The 18,041-nt window shown below is 35.0% G+C and overlaps 3 protein-coding genes across 3 annotated transcripts; 1 reads left to right on the top strand and 2 right to left on the bottom strand.

Annotated features, from left to right (window-relative positions):
* Positions 1-42: 42 nt before the first annotated feature.
* LOC145914806 (transmembrane protein 143-like) lies at positions 43-3,627 on the bottom strand. Its single transcript, XM_083002654.1, has 8 exons — positions 3,475-3,627; positions 3,125-3,305; positions 2,545-2,870; positions 2,268-2,371; positions 1,960-2,076; positions 1,607-1,762; positions 1,108-1,289; positions 43-756 (listed from the first exon to the last, which is right to left on the bottom strand). The coding sequence occupies exons 1-8, from the start codon at positions 3,541-3,543 to the stop codon at positions 518-520; spliced, it is 1,374 nt and encodes a 457-aa protein (XP_082858780.1). The 5' UTR covers positions 3,544-3,627; the 3' UTR covers positions 43-517.
* A 289-nt stretch (positions 3,628-3,916) lies between these two features.
* LOC145914796 (germinal-center associated nuclear protein-like) lies at positions 3,917-16,470 on the top strand. Its single transcript, XM_083002644.1, has 38 exons — positions 3,917-4,931; positions 5,042-5,122; positions 5,277-5,366; positions 5,520-5,630; positions 5,803-5,938; positions 6,066-6,168; positions 6,311-6,386; positions 6,444-6,499; positions 6,579-6,652; positions 6,965-7,107; positions 7,231-7,349; positions 7,791-7,900; positions 8,103-8,204; positions 8,329-8,468; positions 8,571-8,643; positions 8,775-8,937; positions 9,136-9,290; positions 9,524-9,700; positions 9,948-9,997; positions 10,129-10,196; positions 10,271-10,342; positions 10,652-10,794; positions 11,155-11,361; positions 11,593-11,766; positions 12,013-12,213; positions 12,494-12,697; positions 13,164-13,284; positions 13,747-13,839; positions 14,013-14,109; positions 14,196-14,293; positions 14,434-14,595; positions 14,820-14,934; positions 15,146-15,262; positions 15,355-15,591; positions 15,816-15,930; positions 15,992-16,088; positions 16,155-16,270; positions 16,334-16,470. Exons 1-38 carry the CDS (start codon positions 3,950-3,952, stop codon positions 16,422-16,424), a joined length of 5,469 nt encoding a protein of 1,822 aa, XP_082858770.1. The 5' UTR covers positions 3,917-3,949; the 3' UTR covers positions 16,425-16,470.
* A 35-nt stretch (positions 16,471-16,505) lies between these two features.
* Positions 16,506-18,001, bottom strand: LOC145914805 (phosphatidylserine decarboxylase proenzyme, mitochondrial-like). Its single transcript, XM_083002653.1, has one exon. It carries the CDS (start codon positions 17,987-17,989, stop codon positions 16,538-16,540), a length of 1,452 nt encoding a protein of 483 aa, XP_082858779.1. The 5' UTR covers positions 17,990-18,001; the 3' UTR covers positions 16,506-16,537.
* Positions 18,002-18,041: the final 40 nt, after the last annotated feature.

Below are 18,041 nucleotides of genomic sequence, written 5' to 3'. Positions count from 1 at the left end.
TCTCAGATGCAAGGCAGTTTTTATGTGTTTATTGGCATCAACAGATAAGCATAGATTGAAGTGTTGTAAATGTAATGTCACAGTGTAAGCGAGAAGAGCAAAGACATCCATGCAGACTGTCATCAGTACAGTGGGATTTTTATATATTGGGTGCATCATCTAGCACCTTCTTGCACACTGAGTATGGCTTTAAAAAGTTGTGTTAAACATTTTTGGAAGATATTCACTTGAATACTTTACTGTGGAAACAATTATTCAGTGGTGACAAACCCTTTGTCAGAATACAAAAAAAAACATCAGTGGTATGTTGAAATGCACGACTTCACCATCTACACATTATAATGGCAAGCAGTATGTATACTTGGCTGTGTTTACATGTCTTGGGCTAAATAGCAAACATTTTGCAGCAAATAAAAATACACAGTTATGTGAATAAGGGAGGAGGCAAGTCCCTATTGATTGCAATAATATCTTAGTGAGAAAAAATTGAGACAACTGTAAACCTGAAATCACAAAATCACTCGACAGATATGGCTTGCACCTCACGAGAAACATGCTCTGCTGCAACACCTGGCGGTAGAACTTTGAATCCATATGCATTGTCTTCCCCTGAAACTCGAATCAAAACTCCGAGTCGCTCCAATAAACTGAATGCTGCAGTTGGAGAGAATTTAAAGTCTTCCGTGCTTTCCTTGTTTTCATCCATCAACCATTGTCTTGCTGCACTTTTTATTTCTCCTTCAGTGACATAATTACCTGGAAACAAACAATTCATCAAATCTTGCTGTCTTGGCTTCAACACCATAAATTTCCAAGATAAACGAAACAAATCAAAACAATCATAAGATAAGCAAAGTGGAGCCAATAATATGAATTGTGTAAGCTGCAGACAGTCACACCAGCTGCACTGATGAGACCTTTTAGGTCGAAACAGTGGCCATCTGTCTGCAGTTACACAAATCAAAACAGTTTTGAATGAAAACTAATTTTGTAAGAGATTGCTTTGAGGTCCCAATAAAATTAAACACTTATGATCAACATTTTTTGCCAAATAAATAAATTTTAGAGAAGTACTTTCCAAATCACTGGGTGAAATAGGAAAGTCACCTGATTTTGCCAATGTAAGTGCAGTCCCATACACAAGTAGAACCTCTTTCAGTGATCTTTCATGAGCTCTATTTATTGTGTCCATTACCAAACCAGCATTGTTGGCAGTGCTCTTGTAGTAAAGCATGTTTTTCCACTCCAATATATAACTTCTACGCTGGTTCTTGTACATTGCGAATGACCTTTGATGACATACATACATAAAAACTATAGTCATGGATCCATAGTTTTACACTGCAAGTCAAAAAGTGCAACAAGTACATTGGAAATTGATGGAATGCAGTAGCTTGCATAACCGTGCGAGTAAACTCTTAATTTAATCTACCCTGATTAATAAATACATGAAGCTCTGTCATGTGACCAGAATAGCCAAGGTCAGGGGTTCCAAACTTAATGGTAACACTGACAAGGATTATTGAAGATGTTTAGTTTATGAAATATACAATATGAGTAGCTGTGAATGAAAGCTGTGTCTATTTGTAAAAGTAACATTTTATACCTGACTGATATGAACCCAATAAAACACATGAAAACCCAGATAAAGTCGAGTTTAAGGTTGGTCATAATCGTCATCCATACATTGAAGAAAGCAATGAGGAAAGTTGAAGTCAGAGTGATGTTAAGAATCCATTTGTTCCAACTGGGTATTTGGACTCTAAAATATGTGCAAAACAACTGTGATGCAAAAGGTTGAGACTACCTTTATTGTGACTTCTGTACATATGACAACTGAGTTTGGCATGATGCACTTTATGTTACCAAAGGTAGAAATACAAGAACTTTACAAAATGTTAGAATTTAGGAAACAAAGTCAGACCCCCGATATTTTCTTAATTCTACTTATTAACATACTTTGCCTCGGGCAGGAGTGATTCAAAGTGATCCTCCGGAATATCTTTGAACCCTTTCAAAATCATGTTGTTCGCAAATTTGCTCCTGGCTCCAACGATCACTCTTTCATACAATAAACTACACAAAAATCATTTGGTTAAATCTATGAATAATTTTTCAAATACATACAATGTAAATTAGGCTGATACAACTGCATCACAAAAGCTTGTTTTAGCTGATAACAAGCATTGTATAAAACCAAGCCATGGTTCAAGATTATTTCTTGCTACAAGAGCTATTGAAAGTTATAGTCAAACATTCCAACCTACTTTGTTTTCTTTTTAGTTTTATGTATTGGACTGTCAGGAGTTGCATCCTTTTTACCGTACACCCAAAATCTCAAGAAAGCGTAGTCATTATAATTCACTTCCACCTATAAAAAAAAAACACTCACACAAACCATACTAAGGGGGTATGAAGACAAAAAAGAACCTAATGATCTTCTCTGAATTTGGGTATTGTGACAGACGAAATATAATCAGGTCTTAAGTCCATGCTCATATGTGCTTTGAATAACTTATGCTTATTGTGTTTTCAATATCTCACCTCAATATTTCCGTACTTGTGTTGTTTTCCAAGACATTCTTTGACAACATATTGTGGGATCTCATGATATCCAGCTTTGTTGAGGACAAAAGCAAACTGAGACATGAAAGTCATCTCCTCGAGCAAACTAGTGGCCGTCATGTCAGCTGATGTTTGCTTGTTTTTCTCATCAAAATTGGCGTTCACACATCGCCCTGTTCGATCAGGATCAATGCAGCGGAATTTAAACATTAAACTTTTTCCCATTTTGTGGTGGTGGAGGAGCATGTAGCTTTCGAGAATGTGACACATGGCCATAAAGTTCTTCGGCCATGATTCCATTACACCTAAAAAATAGAAATACAAGTTTTCATCAAATGCTAAGCATAGAAAAACAAATAGCAACACAGTAAGAAGATTATTCTCAATATTTTTTGTTAAACTCTTTGTGGAATGTCTGATCAATTATGATTCAATTTCAAACAATTTTTTTTTTACAAATTTCAGGTTATAATACTTGAACTACAAATTTTAAATGATAAAAAAGGGAACAAAAACCAGCATTTTTGTAATCTTGTAACTACATTTGATTTAAACTGACTTGTTTTGGGAGGATGTTTCATGTAGCTGCCACATAGCTTGTGTATAAGTTCTGATCTCCTAATGGACAGAGGATCAGGTTTCGCTGCACTTTTGTCCTTATTTTCAAGATTTGGAGGAACTGTCCATGGCAGTAATCTGTGCTGTATTTGGGCTGATATACTTGCAGTAGTTATGACCACCTAAAATAGCAATATAATACATCAAGCAGTTTAAAACATATTGTGTAAATTCGTTATATTAGCAAATGTCCCCAATATATGTTTTATTTTATTGAATGCACATACAGCAAACAGCTATAAATATGACATGTTTGTCAATTTAAACACACAAAAAATCTTTAAAACTTACAAATTTGTTGATTTTGATATTCATACATCCTGTTCTTTTTAATCCAGTCAGGCATCTAAGTGCAATCATAGTAGGTTTATAGTTTCATCGTCTATCAAACATTTGCTTGACTTGTTTTTATTTTTTGAGGGAATCTTATCGCTGTTTATGCCTTTGTCGTAAATGTAAACAAAGAAATAACATTTCTATTGTAAAAAGGATACGGTTGACTAGAATTATGTCACGGTTGAGTAAATCTAAAACACAACAAGCACATAACAAAATATTTTTTTTTAATAAAACACCCCCTGCGTTTTAGAAAAAAAAACAAGTTGCAGAAAAATTACTGTTTTAGGAAATAATTTAAACCACTGTGGCGGGTAATTTGCTTGTTTATAATGGCTTGTACTTTTAGTGGGTATGTTTAAGTAATTCACATGTAGTATCTCGTTTTGCGATTTTTGGTGTTTGTGTTGAAGATTTATTTTCAAATTTTATGAATAGTATGTCAAACCGAAGTTTATTTGGTTCAACAAATCCTTCATTTGGGTTTTCACCGTCGCAAAATGATGGAAACAAGGACCCGTCTGCGCAAAATAAACCGCAATTCGGAACAATGCAAGGTTCTTCAAATACGTCGTTTGGCGGTGTCACTAAACCAAACCAACCCGCCTTTGGGTTTGGGAATACACAACCACAAACATTTGCGGCGAGTTCGTTGTTCAGGTCAACTAAACCAAACGACCAACAAGGATTATTCTCGAGTCAAAAGGAAGATTTGCAGCAAAATCCCTTTGGAGTTTCCACATCCAGTTCCCAACCAGGTTTATTTTTGTCACAAAGCAAGATTACAGAAACATCAACCCAACCTAAATTAAACTTTGCTGCCGCAGCAGCTACTTCACCTGGTGTCCAGCAAGGTTTATTTTCATCAGAAAACCAAGGTGCACAAACCCAACAAAAACCTGATTTTGGATCTCCTTCCTTTCCCAGTGCTCAACAAGGGTTATTCTCTTCTGCAACTAAAGATCAAACTAAAACCGATCAGCCTAAATACAGTTTTGGAATCCCATCATCATTAACCCCAGGTGCCCAGCCAGGATTATTTTCTTCTGACAAGAATCCAAATTTGAAAAAGCCTAAACCTGACTTTGGAGCTACTCAATTTTCAGGTTCTGGTAACCCAATGTTTGGAAAACCTGCACAATCGTCAAAAACTCAATTTCAGTCAAACCAATCAGAAACATTTTCGCAAACCAAGTCTGACCGTAAACCTGTAGATGCAACACAGACATCTTTTTCATTCAAACCTGCTGAAGCATTGCCAAAACCTGGATTTTTTTCTGCTCAAACCGAACAAAAACAAACTTTTGGGGATGCCAAAGGTCAATCTTTGTTTTCTGGCAATTCAGGTGGAGGAAAACCACTTATGTTTGGAACTTCCAATCCCTCCGCTAATGTACCATCCTTATTTCAAGGTATGGCATATTTGTTGGCATCTGTCATGTATTTACTTACAAGTTTGTCATGAAATTTTGTCCATAATTGCTTTAAAAATATTCGCTTCGAAAATAAGTTTTTTTTCCAGGAGGATCAACTCAACAAGTGGCATTTGGAGGACAAGCAGTGAACAAATTGGGAAGAAAGCGTTCGTTAGATGATGTTGATGGTAAAGTTTAGTAAGAGTAAAATACCCAGTGTAAGAATATATGCAGTTGCAGCAACAAAGTAGAATGGATGAGCTTTGTTGGACCAAAGCACTCTTAGCTTATTAATGTAGCATTTGCTTAATGTGTATTCTTTAGTTCTGATGTTGATCGCAGGTTCAAAAAGTGATGAAAAACAAGAAACATCATTAAATCAGGCAGATGGTAAAAAACCTGAGAAGAGAATTGCTCGAGGACCTGCACCTGGTAAAGTTTCTAATTATTTATATGCCTAAGGTTTTACCCATCTTTACCATTTCTCTGATTACCTTCAATGGAAACTTTTCATTTGATTGTTAATAAACCTTGCAAGTTGAAGTTGTTTTTCTTTTATTGTTTTTATAATCTTTTTTTCTGCAGGATTATTTAGTCGTGCAATGATGGGAACTGACATCAAAATAAAACCATCGCAATCCAAGCAAATGCGTCAAAAGCCATCTGTGAAAACCGTTACACCACTAATAACTTCAAGTGGGTATTTTGTTCAACTCAAAGTTCCAATTCTAGTTTTGAAATAACTTAAATGAAGACTTTCTTTTTTGCGCAACTCTAACTTTTTTGTAAATAATAGTAAACATATTTTATTTCTAGATCTTACAGGTCTGTGAAACAAAACAAAATAAAATTATTCCTATTCCTGTAGGAACCCCTCTAAGAAAAAGGACTTCTGCAACCTCTCCAACAGAAGCTGCATCTGTCGCATCATCAACTGCACTCAACTGTACTCATGTTCCGGAGCAGTTTAACAACAACCAAACATTAAAAGAAAGCTTTTCAAAGTAAATATTACAATTGATCGTTTTTTGTTTTGAAATGAGAATGAAATGTTGTAATGTTATGTTGCAATAAAAATCCAAAAATTTAAAGAAGCAGTTTGTTGAGTTTACAAACCTGCTCTATTTAAAGGTTTGGCAAAGTTACTTTTGCCCGAGGTAACCCAGTTGCTGGAACAGCTTTGATTAAATTCGCCACCCATGAAGAAGCAAACCTTGCAAAGCAAAAAGGAAAGGTTATAAATATACTATTACCATGTTGTTTAGGAAGACGCAAAATGTTTGTGGGCAAATTTTAATAACATGAAAATTTCGATTTTAATTTCATTCTGCAAAATTTAACAATGTAAAAATCTTTGTAATTTAAAATGTTTTTAGTTCATATTTGGAACCAACCATGAAATATTTCTGTATTTCCGCAAGCCACGAAGAAGTACCACAGAAAATACAGAAGGTAAATTGATTCTAGCTGCCTAAGAAATTTCTGTAAAGAAGTTTTTTGTCAATTTAGGTCCCCAAACTACCAAGAACCCCCCAATACAACCCCCAGTTGCTAAAAGAATAGAGGTAGTGTTATGGTTGTGTTTGGGTCTGAAGTCAGCCTGTTGCAAATTTAAGATCAATTTAACTAAAAATTGTGTTTCAGAAAAATGCTTTGGTTCGAACAGGGAGTGTCAGACAGAGAAGGTTTCCTGTAACTTCTACTTTTACTAAAACAAGGTCAATTTTTTACAGATAAAATTTTGGCTGTGTCACATTTCCGAAAATCGTGTGTTTGTGCCACCATTTTCTGTTTTAAGTTTTTTTTCAATTTTAAAAATTTGGGTAAATATACTTTTTAATAATTATGTTTATCTTATGCTGTTGAAATGTAAGTCATGGAACCATGTGTATTTTAAAAGATATTTACCAGACATCATTTCTGCAGTTTTGTATCATACATATATTTTAGGTATTTTAACTTTCTGTTTGTTGTACACTGTGTTGTCCATGCATGTTAACTTTCTTGTAACATTGTAAATTATCTTCTAGCGGTGCCTTTTATGCCAAAACCGATGGAGAAAAACTTAAGCTTTTGGAGAAAATTGACAAAATCCTCCGTTCACAAACTGTCAAAGAATCCAACATATTAAAAGCGAAAGTTGCAATCGGAACTTGTCCGGATATGTGTCCTGGTATGATTTCTGTCATAGATTTTTTTACTGTTATGAAAAATACTACTGTTAAAAAAATTAATTCGCAAAATTGAACATGATCATTTTGTGAAGTTTTTTTCACGCAAATGATGTCTTATGCAGAGAAGGAACGATATCTTCGACTTGATAGGAATCTACTCGCTGGTTATGAGATGGATTCTAACAAGAAGTTGGTCCACAGTTTAGCTGTAAAGGAATACAGCAGATCATCAGCTGACCAGGTAAATTTCCCACATGATATTTTCCTGTGTAAAGTGGTTGGAGTTAGGTTTAAGTAAGCTGCATGTTGTGCTTCTCAAACCATGGTTATTGTGCAACAAGGCATTATCTAAATAATGTTCATGTATGTTGCAATGTTTGATGGTAGTGGAGTTGACCAATGCAATGAATAAATTCTGTCAAAACAAGGATATCCTAAAAACATTATTCCCAGACAGACTGGCTTCAACAAAACCATTATTTGATCTGTTACAGAGTTAAATCAAACCTACACTGTAATTCTTTGGTTGTACTAATTTGTTCCAGCTATAATTTTGATTCCTTTGTATTCTTTCTATAATTCTTATTGAAATGTGGTTTTCAGTGATAACAATATTCAAAACATCTGGCAACTAGATGAATGTCGATTAGTTTGTCTTCAAGGGATTGTGTTTTTTATGTAGGAAGAAGCCCTCGCTCATGAGTTGAGACCTTCACCCATTCTACGTGTTGCAATGGATTATCTTCTCACTCATGTCATGAATAAAATCGACTATGAAAAGATTGCAGATTGGTAGCAATTTCTGTTACATATTTTGTTGTCATTTGAAATTGAAAAATTGCATATTTATGTTATGAGTATTTTTAATGTGCCTGGTAGGATGTACAAAAAATGCTGATTTCAAAAAAATAATTTCAAATATGAATTGTTATTTTTATAATTTCTGAGATATCTGATGGTGAAAAAAATAAATAGATTTTTCTGATTATCCCAGGTATGATTTTCTGTGGAATCGAACTCGTGCAATTAGGAAAGAAATTTCCATCCAACAACTGAATGACGCAATGGCAGTCGAAGTAGCCGAGGAATGTGCAAGGTACAAAAATACTATAACTTGAAAGTTACTGTGGAAGGTTGTTCTTTTTTATGGCCATATTTTTATTTTACAATATTGCAATTGGCCCAGCAAAAGATTTACCTCTAGTTTTTTTGTCCATCAGGTTTCACATATGTTGTGGCCATGAGTTATGTGCGGAGGACAGACTCAATTTCGACCCTAAAATAAACAACGAGAACCTTGAGAAAGCCATGAAGTCAGTACTCGACATGTACGCTGATGTGAGAACTCATCAAAATAATTGTAAGTGCTTTTGTGCAAATCAAGATATTTGCTAAATAATTAAAATTGTATTATTTAAATGTTTCCTTGTGTATGTGATTTAAAATAAATGTTTTCTTTCAGATTTGCGAAATGAGTCTGAATTTCTTGCCTACCACATTTTACTCAACATTAACAAAAGCTCTGATGTTTTGAGGTGAAATGTTTGTTGATCTTGTCAGAAACCTAATATTTTGGTGCATTTTTTTCATAGCATGTACATTATAGCATTGTCTCACAGCGCCTCTCGCGATAGCAATCCTGGTAAAACTTTCATATTTATTGCAGAGAACTTCGCAGTATGTCTGATGCGATCCGGGAAACCCCTGATGTGAAACTTGCGGTTGCAGTTTTTACTTCGGTCCACAGCAACAATTACACAAGATATTTTAATTTGTTGAAACATTCCACATATCTACAGGCTTCCATCTTACACAGATACTTTGAGCAGGTTTGCCATGTTGCTATTTACATAATGAAGTTTGTTTGGAAGGCAAATTTCTACTTAAAGCATTGGAAAATGATTTTATGTCAAAAGTTGTTATTTTATATTCTTGCAAAACCATGTTCAATTGTGTTAAGCTGTTGCATTGTAGCTGGTCAAGATAGGTTCTTCTCAAGTGAATGTGACATGTGCTTTTGTATAAAGGTAAGAAGACAAGCAGTTCTGACAATGGCACGAGCATACAGCCCAAAATCGGTTGCCTCACTTCCCATTGAACACTTAAGAAAAGTCTTGCATTTCAACGACGAACAAGAACTGATTTCATTTTGTGAAGATCACATGATTCCTGTAAAAAATGGGTAAGTAAGATACTTTGAATGATTTGACATATTAAAGCTCAGAGAGTTTCACCACAGTTTTTTGATTTATTCATTCTGTGACACCCTAGGAAATTCAAAACAATACACAGATTAAGAACAACTGCATCAAAACATAAAACCTATTGATATTATTTAGGTAGTTGTTTACTCAAAGCAACTGTATTTCAAGTTAAGATGTCAAAAATAAAATTGCAAATTAATTTTAAATTTAGGTTTGTGGAGTTAAGTAGATCAGAATCATATGAAGCAGAGGGAGGGATGGTTCTCACGAAATCACATGAGATCAGCATGAAAGTGCAGGGAAGAAATCTTGGAGAGGTGATAGCTCATAATCGTGAACCTTCTTATGAAATTCATCAACCTGTGTCAAGTTTTGATGAAAACGGGAGGTATAATGCCCACAAGTTTTATTTGTACAGAATACCTTTATTCTGTTTTACTTTATATGAATGTCAGGAAAGACATTTTTAAATTGCGCTCATCTGTGGGAAAATGTATCTGACAGTTTGAATTCTTACGTAATGTTTTCCTCGTAAAGTTGATTTCCTGTAAAGCTTGATGATTTGACCTCAAATATGAAATTAGTCACTGGCAAGGGTTGTATTTGTTTGTATAAATTTTGTGTTGTTGATGCAGATATGTTGGTCCTCATGCAGCTCTGCTCAACCTGAAGGAACAGACCAGTGGTATGTGACAATGTTTAATTTAACCAATACCATATGTAGCAGAAAAACTAATTTGGGTGAAATGTGAAAAAACTTCATTGCTTTGTGATGTGTGAACATCAGTTTGTTTCGTAAACATGGTTTTGTTACAGCGCCACCTGCTGGAGAAACAGCTGATGTGATTTCTACCAAACTTCAGCAGAAGGGTGTGTCAGACTTGGTAAGCGTGTTTTTCCAAATTAATACAAGATTTAAGATGACCTTAAATGTATCTCGAAATGTTGTTTTGTTTAGGATGTGAAAGCCATCACAATCCAACTTTTCAGGGAGGTTATTGAGGAAATGGTTGATAAATTATCTGGAGAGGTTTGTTTATTAAATTCTATAAAACTGTTGTTTTGATGATTCAGTATTTTCATCCCATCTTTATCCTTTCACGATGACGAGTAATTTTATATCTTTTTACATGATTTTTTACATGTTAACAACAAAAATGGCATCACACACTGGTTTCTCTATAATTTTTGGCCTAAATTTCTGCAAAAATGCCACAGTAATTTTCTAATAATGGCCGAAGTTTCTGCTGAATGTTTAAAAAACATGTAAATGCTAAATTTTTATGTCATCTCATATTGACATTTTCATGTTTTTTGAACTATGCTTGATCTGATTCAGGTGATCAAAGCCACTGTACAAGTCACAGCCAGCATCAAGGTATGCAGTGACATCATCGATGATGTCATCACAGAGCAGGTTCGTAAACTGTCTCATACGGAGCTTGTCACTGCAAAGTTAAAAGAGGAAGAGAGAATTGCCAGGTTGGATGATTTCTATTGTTTACTTCCATACTTTCCACAGAACTTATTTTCGTGCAAAATATAAATTTGTTTATTTCTCAGAGACTTATTTTTTATTGATGCAGTGTTTAATAAATTCCAGGCAAAGGGCATTTAATTCTCTTTAAGTATTGGCGTCATGTGTTTGCTATTTATATTTTGATGCAATATTGTTGGTTTGGTGTCCGCAATTTTGAAAATTTTTGTTCTGTTGTGATTGTGGTAGAAAATTGCAATTGTCACACAGGAAAAGGTTTTCTTCATGAGGCTTGGAACCCAGCTTGTAACATCAACATATTTCTATGGACCCAACATTGATTGTTTGTAAACTTTAACTCACAGAGAGGAGCAAGCGGCAAGAGAGGCAGCAATACGAGCACAACAGGAGGCAGAAAGGAGACGGATCCAAAAACTTAAGGAGGAGGAAGAAAGAAGAAGGAAAAAAGAGAAAGATGAAATTATCGCCCGATGTGTCCTCTCACTTGGTGATGAATTGCAAACTGAAGTTGCTGCAAAGATGGCTGCAGAAATTGCTACAGAAGAATTTAGGTTTAAGTTTTATCATAAAAATAATTTGTTCTGAAAAATGAAATGCAATTTTGAGATAATTGGCTTAAAATCATGCCATTTTGAACATAAATTTGTATTGTTACATCAATATGTTTAGAATCAAGTGATTTAGCATAAACTGCATTTAATTTATACAACTGGATTTCTAAACATAAAAAAATGAGTATAATGAAACAAAAAAAAAACTCCTTTCACAAAAAAATTTTTCAGAGAGGCCCAACTGAATTTTATGAGTGACATCATCACTGACGACATCACAAGTTCAACTGTTCATGAAAGTTTGACTGAGGTAGTGACATCAGTAGTTAGGGAAGAAAGAAAAGCAAAACTTGCCACGATTAACAAAAAACTTCACACACGACTTGCAGTAATTCTCTTTCAAAGGTAAAATCTTGTCAACATGTGTTGTTTGAAATAATGCATTGTTGTATTGGAATCAAAACAGTTGAAAAATAAAACAAATTTTGTAACTAGGGATTTAAGTATTGAGAAAATATTTGTGGTGTTAACCATAATGCAATCATTATGGACTGATATTTTCCCTAAACACCAATATTTTTATATGTTTGTATGTTCAAAGGTTATATTCAAATCAATAAAATGTTATATTTTCTTTTTAATGTTTTCCAGGTGGCAGAGAGTCCTGGCAAACTTGAGAAGGCAACGTCACGCCCAGGAAACTTTTCCGAGTGCTCCTTTCCAGCGAGACATTCACCAACAAATTTCCGATCTTCTTCCATCTGGTTGCGGAGAAGTTGAAGGAAACAAACCCGATCGTTTCCCTCTTGATAAAATGCAATTTTGTGAACTGACCTTGGAACCAGCGACAAGGTGAAAGTAGCAACAAGGCGATTAAAATAACTGAATTGTTATTATTGTCTTTCTTTAGCAAGTTTGTATAAACAATAAAAAATAGTTGTAATACACAAATACCTCTGCTACTTTTTCTGTTCACCTTTTAAGAAAGTTCATGCATTTCACAGATTTGTTCTATGTGACACCATTCAATTTAAAAACGAAAAAAAATAATTAAAAAACATGAAAAATGTTTAAATATATTGTTTATTATTGACATTTTAACAAGTTCCAAATCTTGAAGTATTTTTTCCAGATTATATGAAAAACATGATAAGACAGTAAAAGGACTGCGAGTAACAACAACCATTGGAGTTAAATTGCGACAATCTGCCATGGAAGATGAATACCCACTACCTGCCATGTTTTGTGACAACCATACTCAAAAAATCACAGCTAACAGTGGAGAGGTTTTGAACTTGTGGTGGAAAATTTGCATAAATTTTTCTTCTTTAAACAGGTAAAAAAATAAATGTATTGCAGATCTTTGTTTAGAATGGATGTGTTTTAAACAAGTTTTAATGCATATAAATCCCATCATTATATAGTGTACTGATCACAGAAGTAATACCATGCTTTCGCATAGCAAGGCAGGTTGTGCGCTTGCGCACCAGTGTACCTTGGCCACAATATACCCCGTGAAACCACCGAGCTCCTGTAGCTCAGTTGGTAGAGCGTTGGGCCTGGTTAGCCCAGGGTCGTGAGTTCAAACCTCACCGGGAGCTTGATTTTTCAGATCTCACTCCGACTTGTCTGGAAAAGTGGCTGATCCAGCTGGGCTGCAATGCCTTGGCTGCGAAGCCTGTGAACCTTGTGTACTGATCACTTTATTAATTATTATGATAAATTGCTTTTCAGTAACATCATACATAGCAGGGTTCTTTTAAGTACTTTTTAGTTTTTAATGAATAAAACTATATTTTTAGAAACATTGTGAAATGGATAAGAAAGAAGTTTGCTTGTTTGAACAAAGATTCTGCAATCTCATCAAAAACATTTATTGAACACTTTAGCAAAGCTGTAGTAAAAGTAACGACATGTACCAAGGTTTGTTAGTGTTCATAATTTAAATGCAGTGAAATGAAACTATAATAAGAACGATTGAACGGTGAATCATGGCTTGTTAAAAGAAGAAAAAGCAGATGTACTTAATTTTTATTTTGTGTGAAATTCAGCCTTGAACATAAAAAAAAATGTCGAAACCAAGTCATTTTTTCTGTCAGCTAATGGCCATGACAGTGATTTGACAAGCCGTAGTTATTATGAGTGGTTGCCAAAATTGTTTTGTAAATTCAAACCTTTGTGTGGCACAAAAAAATGCAAAGAAATTAAACTGGCCGGGGATAAAATTACCAAGGTTCCACAATCCACATGCATTAATAAGTTAATTCCAATCATAGAATTCGATTATTGTGTGACAAACACAAGTACTTCTACCACTAAAAGGTGTTTCCCAAATTAAATTCATTTTGTTTAATTCTTTTTTCACATTGTATTATTTTATTTTAGATAACGGGAGACTCGATCAAGCGTGAAGACTTCCTCGGATGTTCAAGCTTAATTTTCGTTGTTACAGAAAATGTTACTTTGAGCAAAGCAAAGGTAAGTCGGCCATCCTTCTGTAATTTCTCTAAATAAAAATATATTTTACAGTCAAGTAGATTGTCTGTTAATATTTTTAAAATTTTCTGAACAAGGCAAAACCATTGTCACTTGAAATAGTGTAATTATAACTTGACACAGATAATGTTTGTTGAAATCGAGTTTTGCTTCAGGCTCATCTGGAGACAATATTGGATTGCAAACCAGCTATCCCTCCAGTCAATGTTCTGTTTTTTGTGGAAACTTACACAGAGTCAACGATTATCAACGGTCAGTTTGCTTCTATGTAAAGTTTTATTTAGAATTTAAAGGATGTTAGAAAATCTTAATCGGCGTTGATTTGGTTTTGTGTGCAGAACTTGACCTTGAAAATTTGAGAAAGAAAAATATGTTGGGCAATTATCAGGTTAAAGTATGGAACGAGGAATATTTGTTTGTGGACAACAATAGACAGGTCTGTATTTAAAGCAATAAATTTATGTGCATTTTCCTCTATGATTTAAATTTTTGTAGCTCTTGTGATTTTGTTCCATCATCTTGCAATTTAAACTTCGTTTTTTGTTGAAAAGATAAAAGTTTTGCACCTTGTTCCAGATGGAAAGTGGATTACGTTGGCTCGCAAGGGAATTATCTTCGCCGCCTTCGATACAGTTTAAAACGTTGCAAGATGTTCTTGAGGAACAGGTTTCCTTGCAATATATCACTCCTATGCAGCGTCATCAGGTCTTGAGGGAAAAACTTAATCTTCCAAAAATGGTAAAGATTTGACCCAGAGTGGTATGACCAACATATTAATGTCAAAATTTGTGTGGTTTGTAAACCACAAACTATACTATTTCACCCATCACATAGGAAATACTATTGTGAATATTTAAGGAAGTTGTAATGCTCATAGCTGTCAAATAATGAATCACTACAAAATTTGTCTTTCAATCCAGGCTTGAGGCAATAAGTCAAAATAAAAATTAGGTGTTTTTCAGGAGCCGAATGACGTTGTTACGATTTACAACCACATAATTGCAAGGATTTGCGAGGTTTTAACTAAAGATGAATTATTGGAGGTGTCTTGGCCTCCAACTGAAATGACAGAAACAGGTACAACTGTAACAGTTTTGTCATTTAAATATTTTTATGAGACATTTATGTTCTGTAAGGGTGATTAGCATCTAGAAATCTCGTAATGAAAGTACAAAATTTTAGTGTAGAAACAACGAAATATCTATTCAGTGAAATTGTGTTGCGTAATTTCACAGCGTTCTAGTGTTTTTTTTCCCCGTTCATTCTTTACAAATGATTTTGTTTTTAGGTGGATTGCTTCCTCCCAATACAAACCACTTGTGGAACACAAACGAAAGTTTTGATAAAATCGATGCTATTTTGACATCAATTCAACTTCCACAATTTCCTGATCTTGCACATGGTGGTCAGTTTGAGTAAAAAAAAAATCATGAAAATTAATATGCTGTTAATATTTTATTGGTAAAAGTCATCCTACAGCTTTTATTTCGATCTTAGACACAGCAGACAAACTTCAACAAACAATTATTCTATACTGCCAACAAGTTTGCCCTCACCATCCTGTCCTTCTGTCCACAATCACAACAAGCATGGATGGAATTTTTCGAAAGATCATTCGAAGTTCCTTCCTTAATGAAAACCAGTTTACTTTAGTTGAACTGATACCCTGGCAGTCGGTGATCGATGCCATCGCAAGCTCTTTGTTTCAGCAAGTTATATATGACAAACATGTTGGTATGTTTGTAAGACATGCTCTGTTGTAGTTATATTGTTGTTTCAAAATGATGCCAAGTACGTTGTGTTGCAAAATGTGTACTATAATTGTAAATATTTTGGTATACTTTTCAACACAGTGTGGTTGGATCAAAAGTAGAACAAATGTTTTGAATGCTGTGAATTTTTAGGAAGCTGTTTTTTTTCATATTATGTATTTCTACATTGATAGTGTAATTTTTTAGCTGATCGTGTGGTCGGTTACTTTCCAATGGACATGGAGTTGGTGAAAATACCCAAAGAATGTTCACAAATGTTTGCTGATGTTGAGTTTGAAGCCATTCAAGATAATACACGAAGGTAGATATTGATTGCAGTGAAAATTATGGCTTTCTTTAATTATTTAGTTTTAAACTTGTAGAGAGAAACAGGAAAGAGTTTATCAAAGTGAAACAATCCATTCTTTGACCGAAGGAGCTTCACACAATCTAACCCAAATTGTCAATCAAACACAGATGGTAAACTGTCTATTGTGCATTGTGTTTACACTTCTTGACTTACCATACGTTTAATTATGTTATCAGAATACAGAGTCTGACCATGAAGTGGACAGGAATGTTGACAGTTCCACGTTGGATGTGGTTGAAGATACGTCAACACTAAAAAGGGGAATTGAAAATGAAAGAAGAGAAAGTGAAAGGTAAAAAAACTCCCCCATGTCTCACAGCTGGTTCCACATTTGAAGTTGTGCTTTTTGTAACAGGTTTGAGTGTCGGCTACAAGAGTTGTTGGATGACGGCGGATCACTAAATTATTCTTTTGAACCTGGCGATTTATCTTTGCTCTTCAGCTAAACTGCCTTTTTTGCTTATTTTCTACATTAATAAACTGCAAACACATATAAAAACATGTGGGACCTGAAAAGCAAGCAAACACAGTGACAGTTTAATTTAATATGTACAACATGTCAAATCAATTTTTCACCCATTTTAACAGAATCTCCAGGCTGTATGTTAAATTTCATGCCTTTCGGGGCTTCAAATATTAAAACAATTGTTGACCCAAGGTTAAATTCACCGAGGGCTTCTCCCTTGTCTATTTCATATCCGTCTTCGCCAAAAGCTTCCTCAAAGTAAGTCCCGTACTTGAACCGTATTCTGTTCGTCTCCAGCCATACGTCCTCGTACACCTTGATACTTCCAACATTAGTCGCACCAACTGGGTTCACTGAAAAAAATCCATGCTTCCAACTTCCAGTAAGGGCGACCCTTTCATTCAAAACAAACAAATCCTTTACAATGTTTGCTATTCTTGGATTAACACTGAGCAGATCGCCAGGAAAATGTCGTCTGTGTTTCATATTCCATTCAACAGGGGAATGGAATCTGTGGTAGTCACCGGGAGCGAGGTAGATGACACATTGGTACAAGTCATTCTTTTCAGGATCTTGCATTAAAGCAGGGTGGTAGTTTTGCAAGGGTGCATTGCTCCAATTGTATTTATAATTATCTTGTCTTCCCCATTTATCGTGTGACGGTTCCTCTGTCAATGGACCCAAAAACTTTTGTATGGAATAAGTAACGCCCTTGACCTGCTCCACCAGCCCAGACTCTATTTTGCCGCAAGAGAGGATTTTACCATCACACGGCAAAACGACATCAGCTTCAGTGTTTATGGGTCGACAACTTAAGTCCAAAGGTCGTCGAAAAAATTCTCCTAAACTTGGGTAAACTTTCAAATCTTTCACAAGCGCCTCCTCCATATTAACATTGAACGCCATTGCATAGGCACCAAATATTGCAGGCCTGAGAAACTGGAACACTTCGACATTACAAATACGACCCCAGCACCGTGAAATAAAACGCAATGGTAGAGATTTGTATAGATAGACAACTGGAGATTGGGTCGCAGTGGATTTCACAGATTTATTTACAACAGGTTCATCAGCTAAATCAGAAAAGATTTCCAAGAATTCTGGCCACAGCAATGCTCCGATATACAACATGACCAACAGCTTCACAAAAAGTCGTGTAAAGAACTTGTAGTCAGGAAAAATGGGAAACTTTTCCATTCCTACTTGTTGTTCCTTTTCCCATTTTGAGATCAGCTGCAACATCACACTCTTTTTCTCCAACTCCTCATCATGTTTGTCAATCTTTTTCAGTCCTTGACCAGGCATATTCACTCCTGTACCGGGAGTTTGGATAAAGGTTTTAAATAAATTTCTCTTCTGTGTGAACACTGTTGGTGACACATGTATCACATGATGTGTTTTCCATGACTGGATTGCTTGAGTGGAAGTTAAGGAAAGGTGGTTGTGATGGTTTGAAGCAACTGTTGTAATTTCCAGCAAATGTTTATACCTGGCCCTTCCCATTAAGTATGAGCCGTTGAGAGACATGAGTTTACTCAACGACATAATGGTTGCAAAATGTCTGAAATGAATAAAAAAAATACTTCAATTGAGGCAA

Source organism: Ascidia mentula, chromosome 9 (assembly GCF_947561715.1).
Source record: "Ascidia mentula chromosome 9, kaAscMent1.1, whole genome shotgun sequence".
NCBI classification, from domain to species: domain Eukaryota; kingdom Metazoa; phylum Chordata; class Ascidiacea; order Phlebobranchia; family Ascidiidae; genus Ascidia; species Ascidia mentula.
This window is presented reverse-complemented; position numbering and strand designations above follow the sequence as displayed.

Coding starts and splice junctions, on each gene's coding strand:
- LOC145914796 (XM_083002644.1), top strand. CDS start 3,950: ATGAATAGTATGTCAAACCGAAGTTTATTTGGTTCAACAAATCCTTCA. Junction 8,644..8,774: donor AAAAGCTCTGATGTTTTGAG/GTGAAATGTTTG, acceptor TATTTATTGCAG/AGAACTTCGCAGTATGTCTG. Junction 10,795..11,154: donor GAGGAAGAGAGAATTGCCAG/GTTGGATGATTT, acceptor TTTAACTCACAG/AGAGGAGCAAGCGGCAAGAG.
- LOC145914805 (XM_083002653.1), bottom strand. CDS start 17,989: ATGTCGTTGAGTAAACTCATGTCTCTCAACGGCTCATACTTAATGGGA.
- LOC145914806 (XM_083002654.1), bottom strand. CDS start 3,543: ATGATTGCACTTAGATGCCTGACTGGATTAAAAAGAACAGGATGTATG. Junction 2,372..2,544: donor ACAAGTACGGAAATATTGAG/GTGAGATATTGA, acceptor TTTTTTTTATAG/GTGGAAGTGAATTATAATGA. Junction 2,077..2,267: donor AAAACTAAAAAGAAAACAAA/GTAGGTTGGAAT, acceptor ATTTTTGTGTAG/TTTATTGTATGAAAGAGTGA.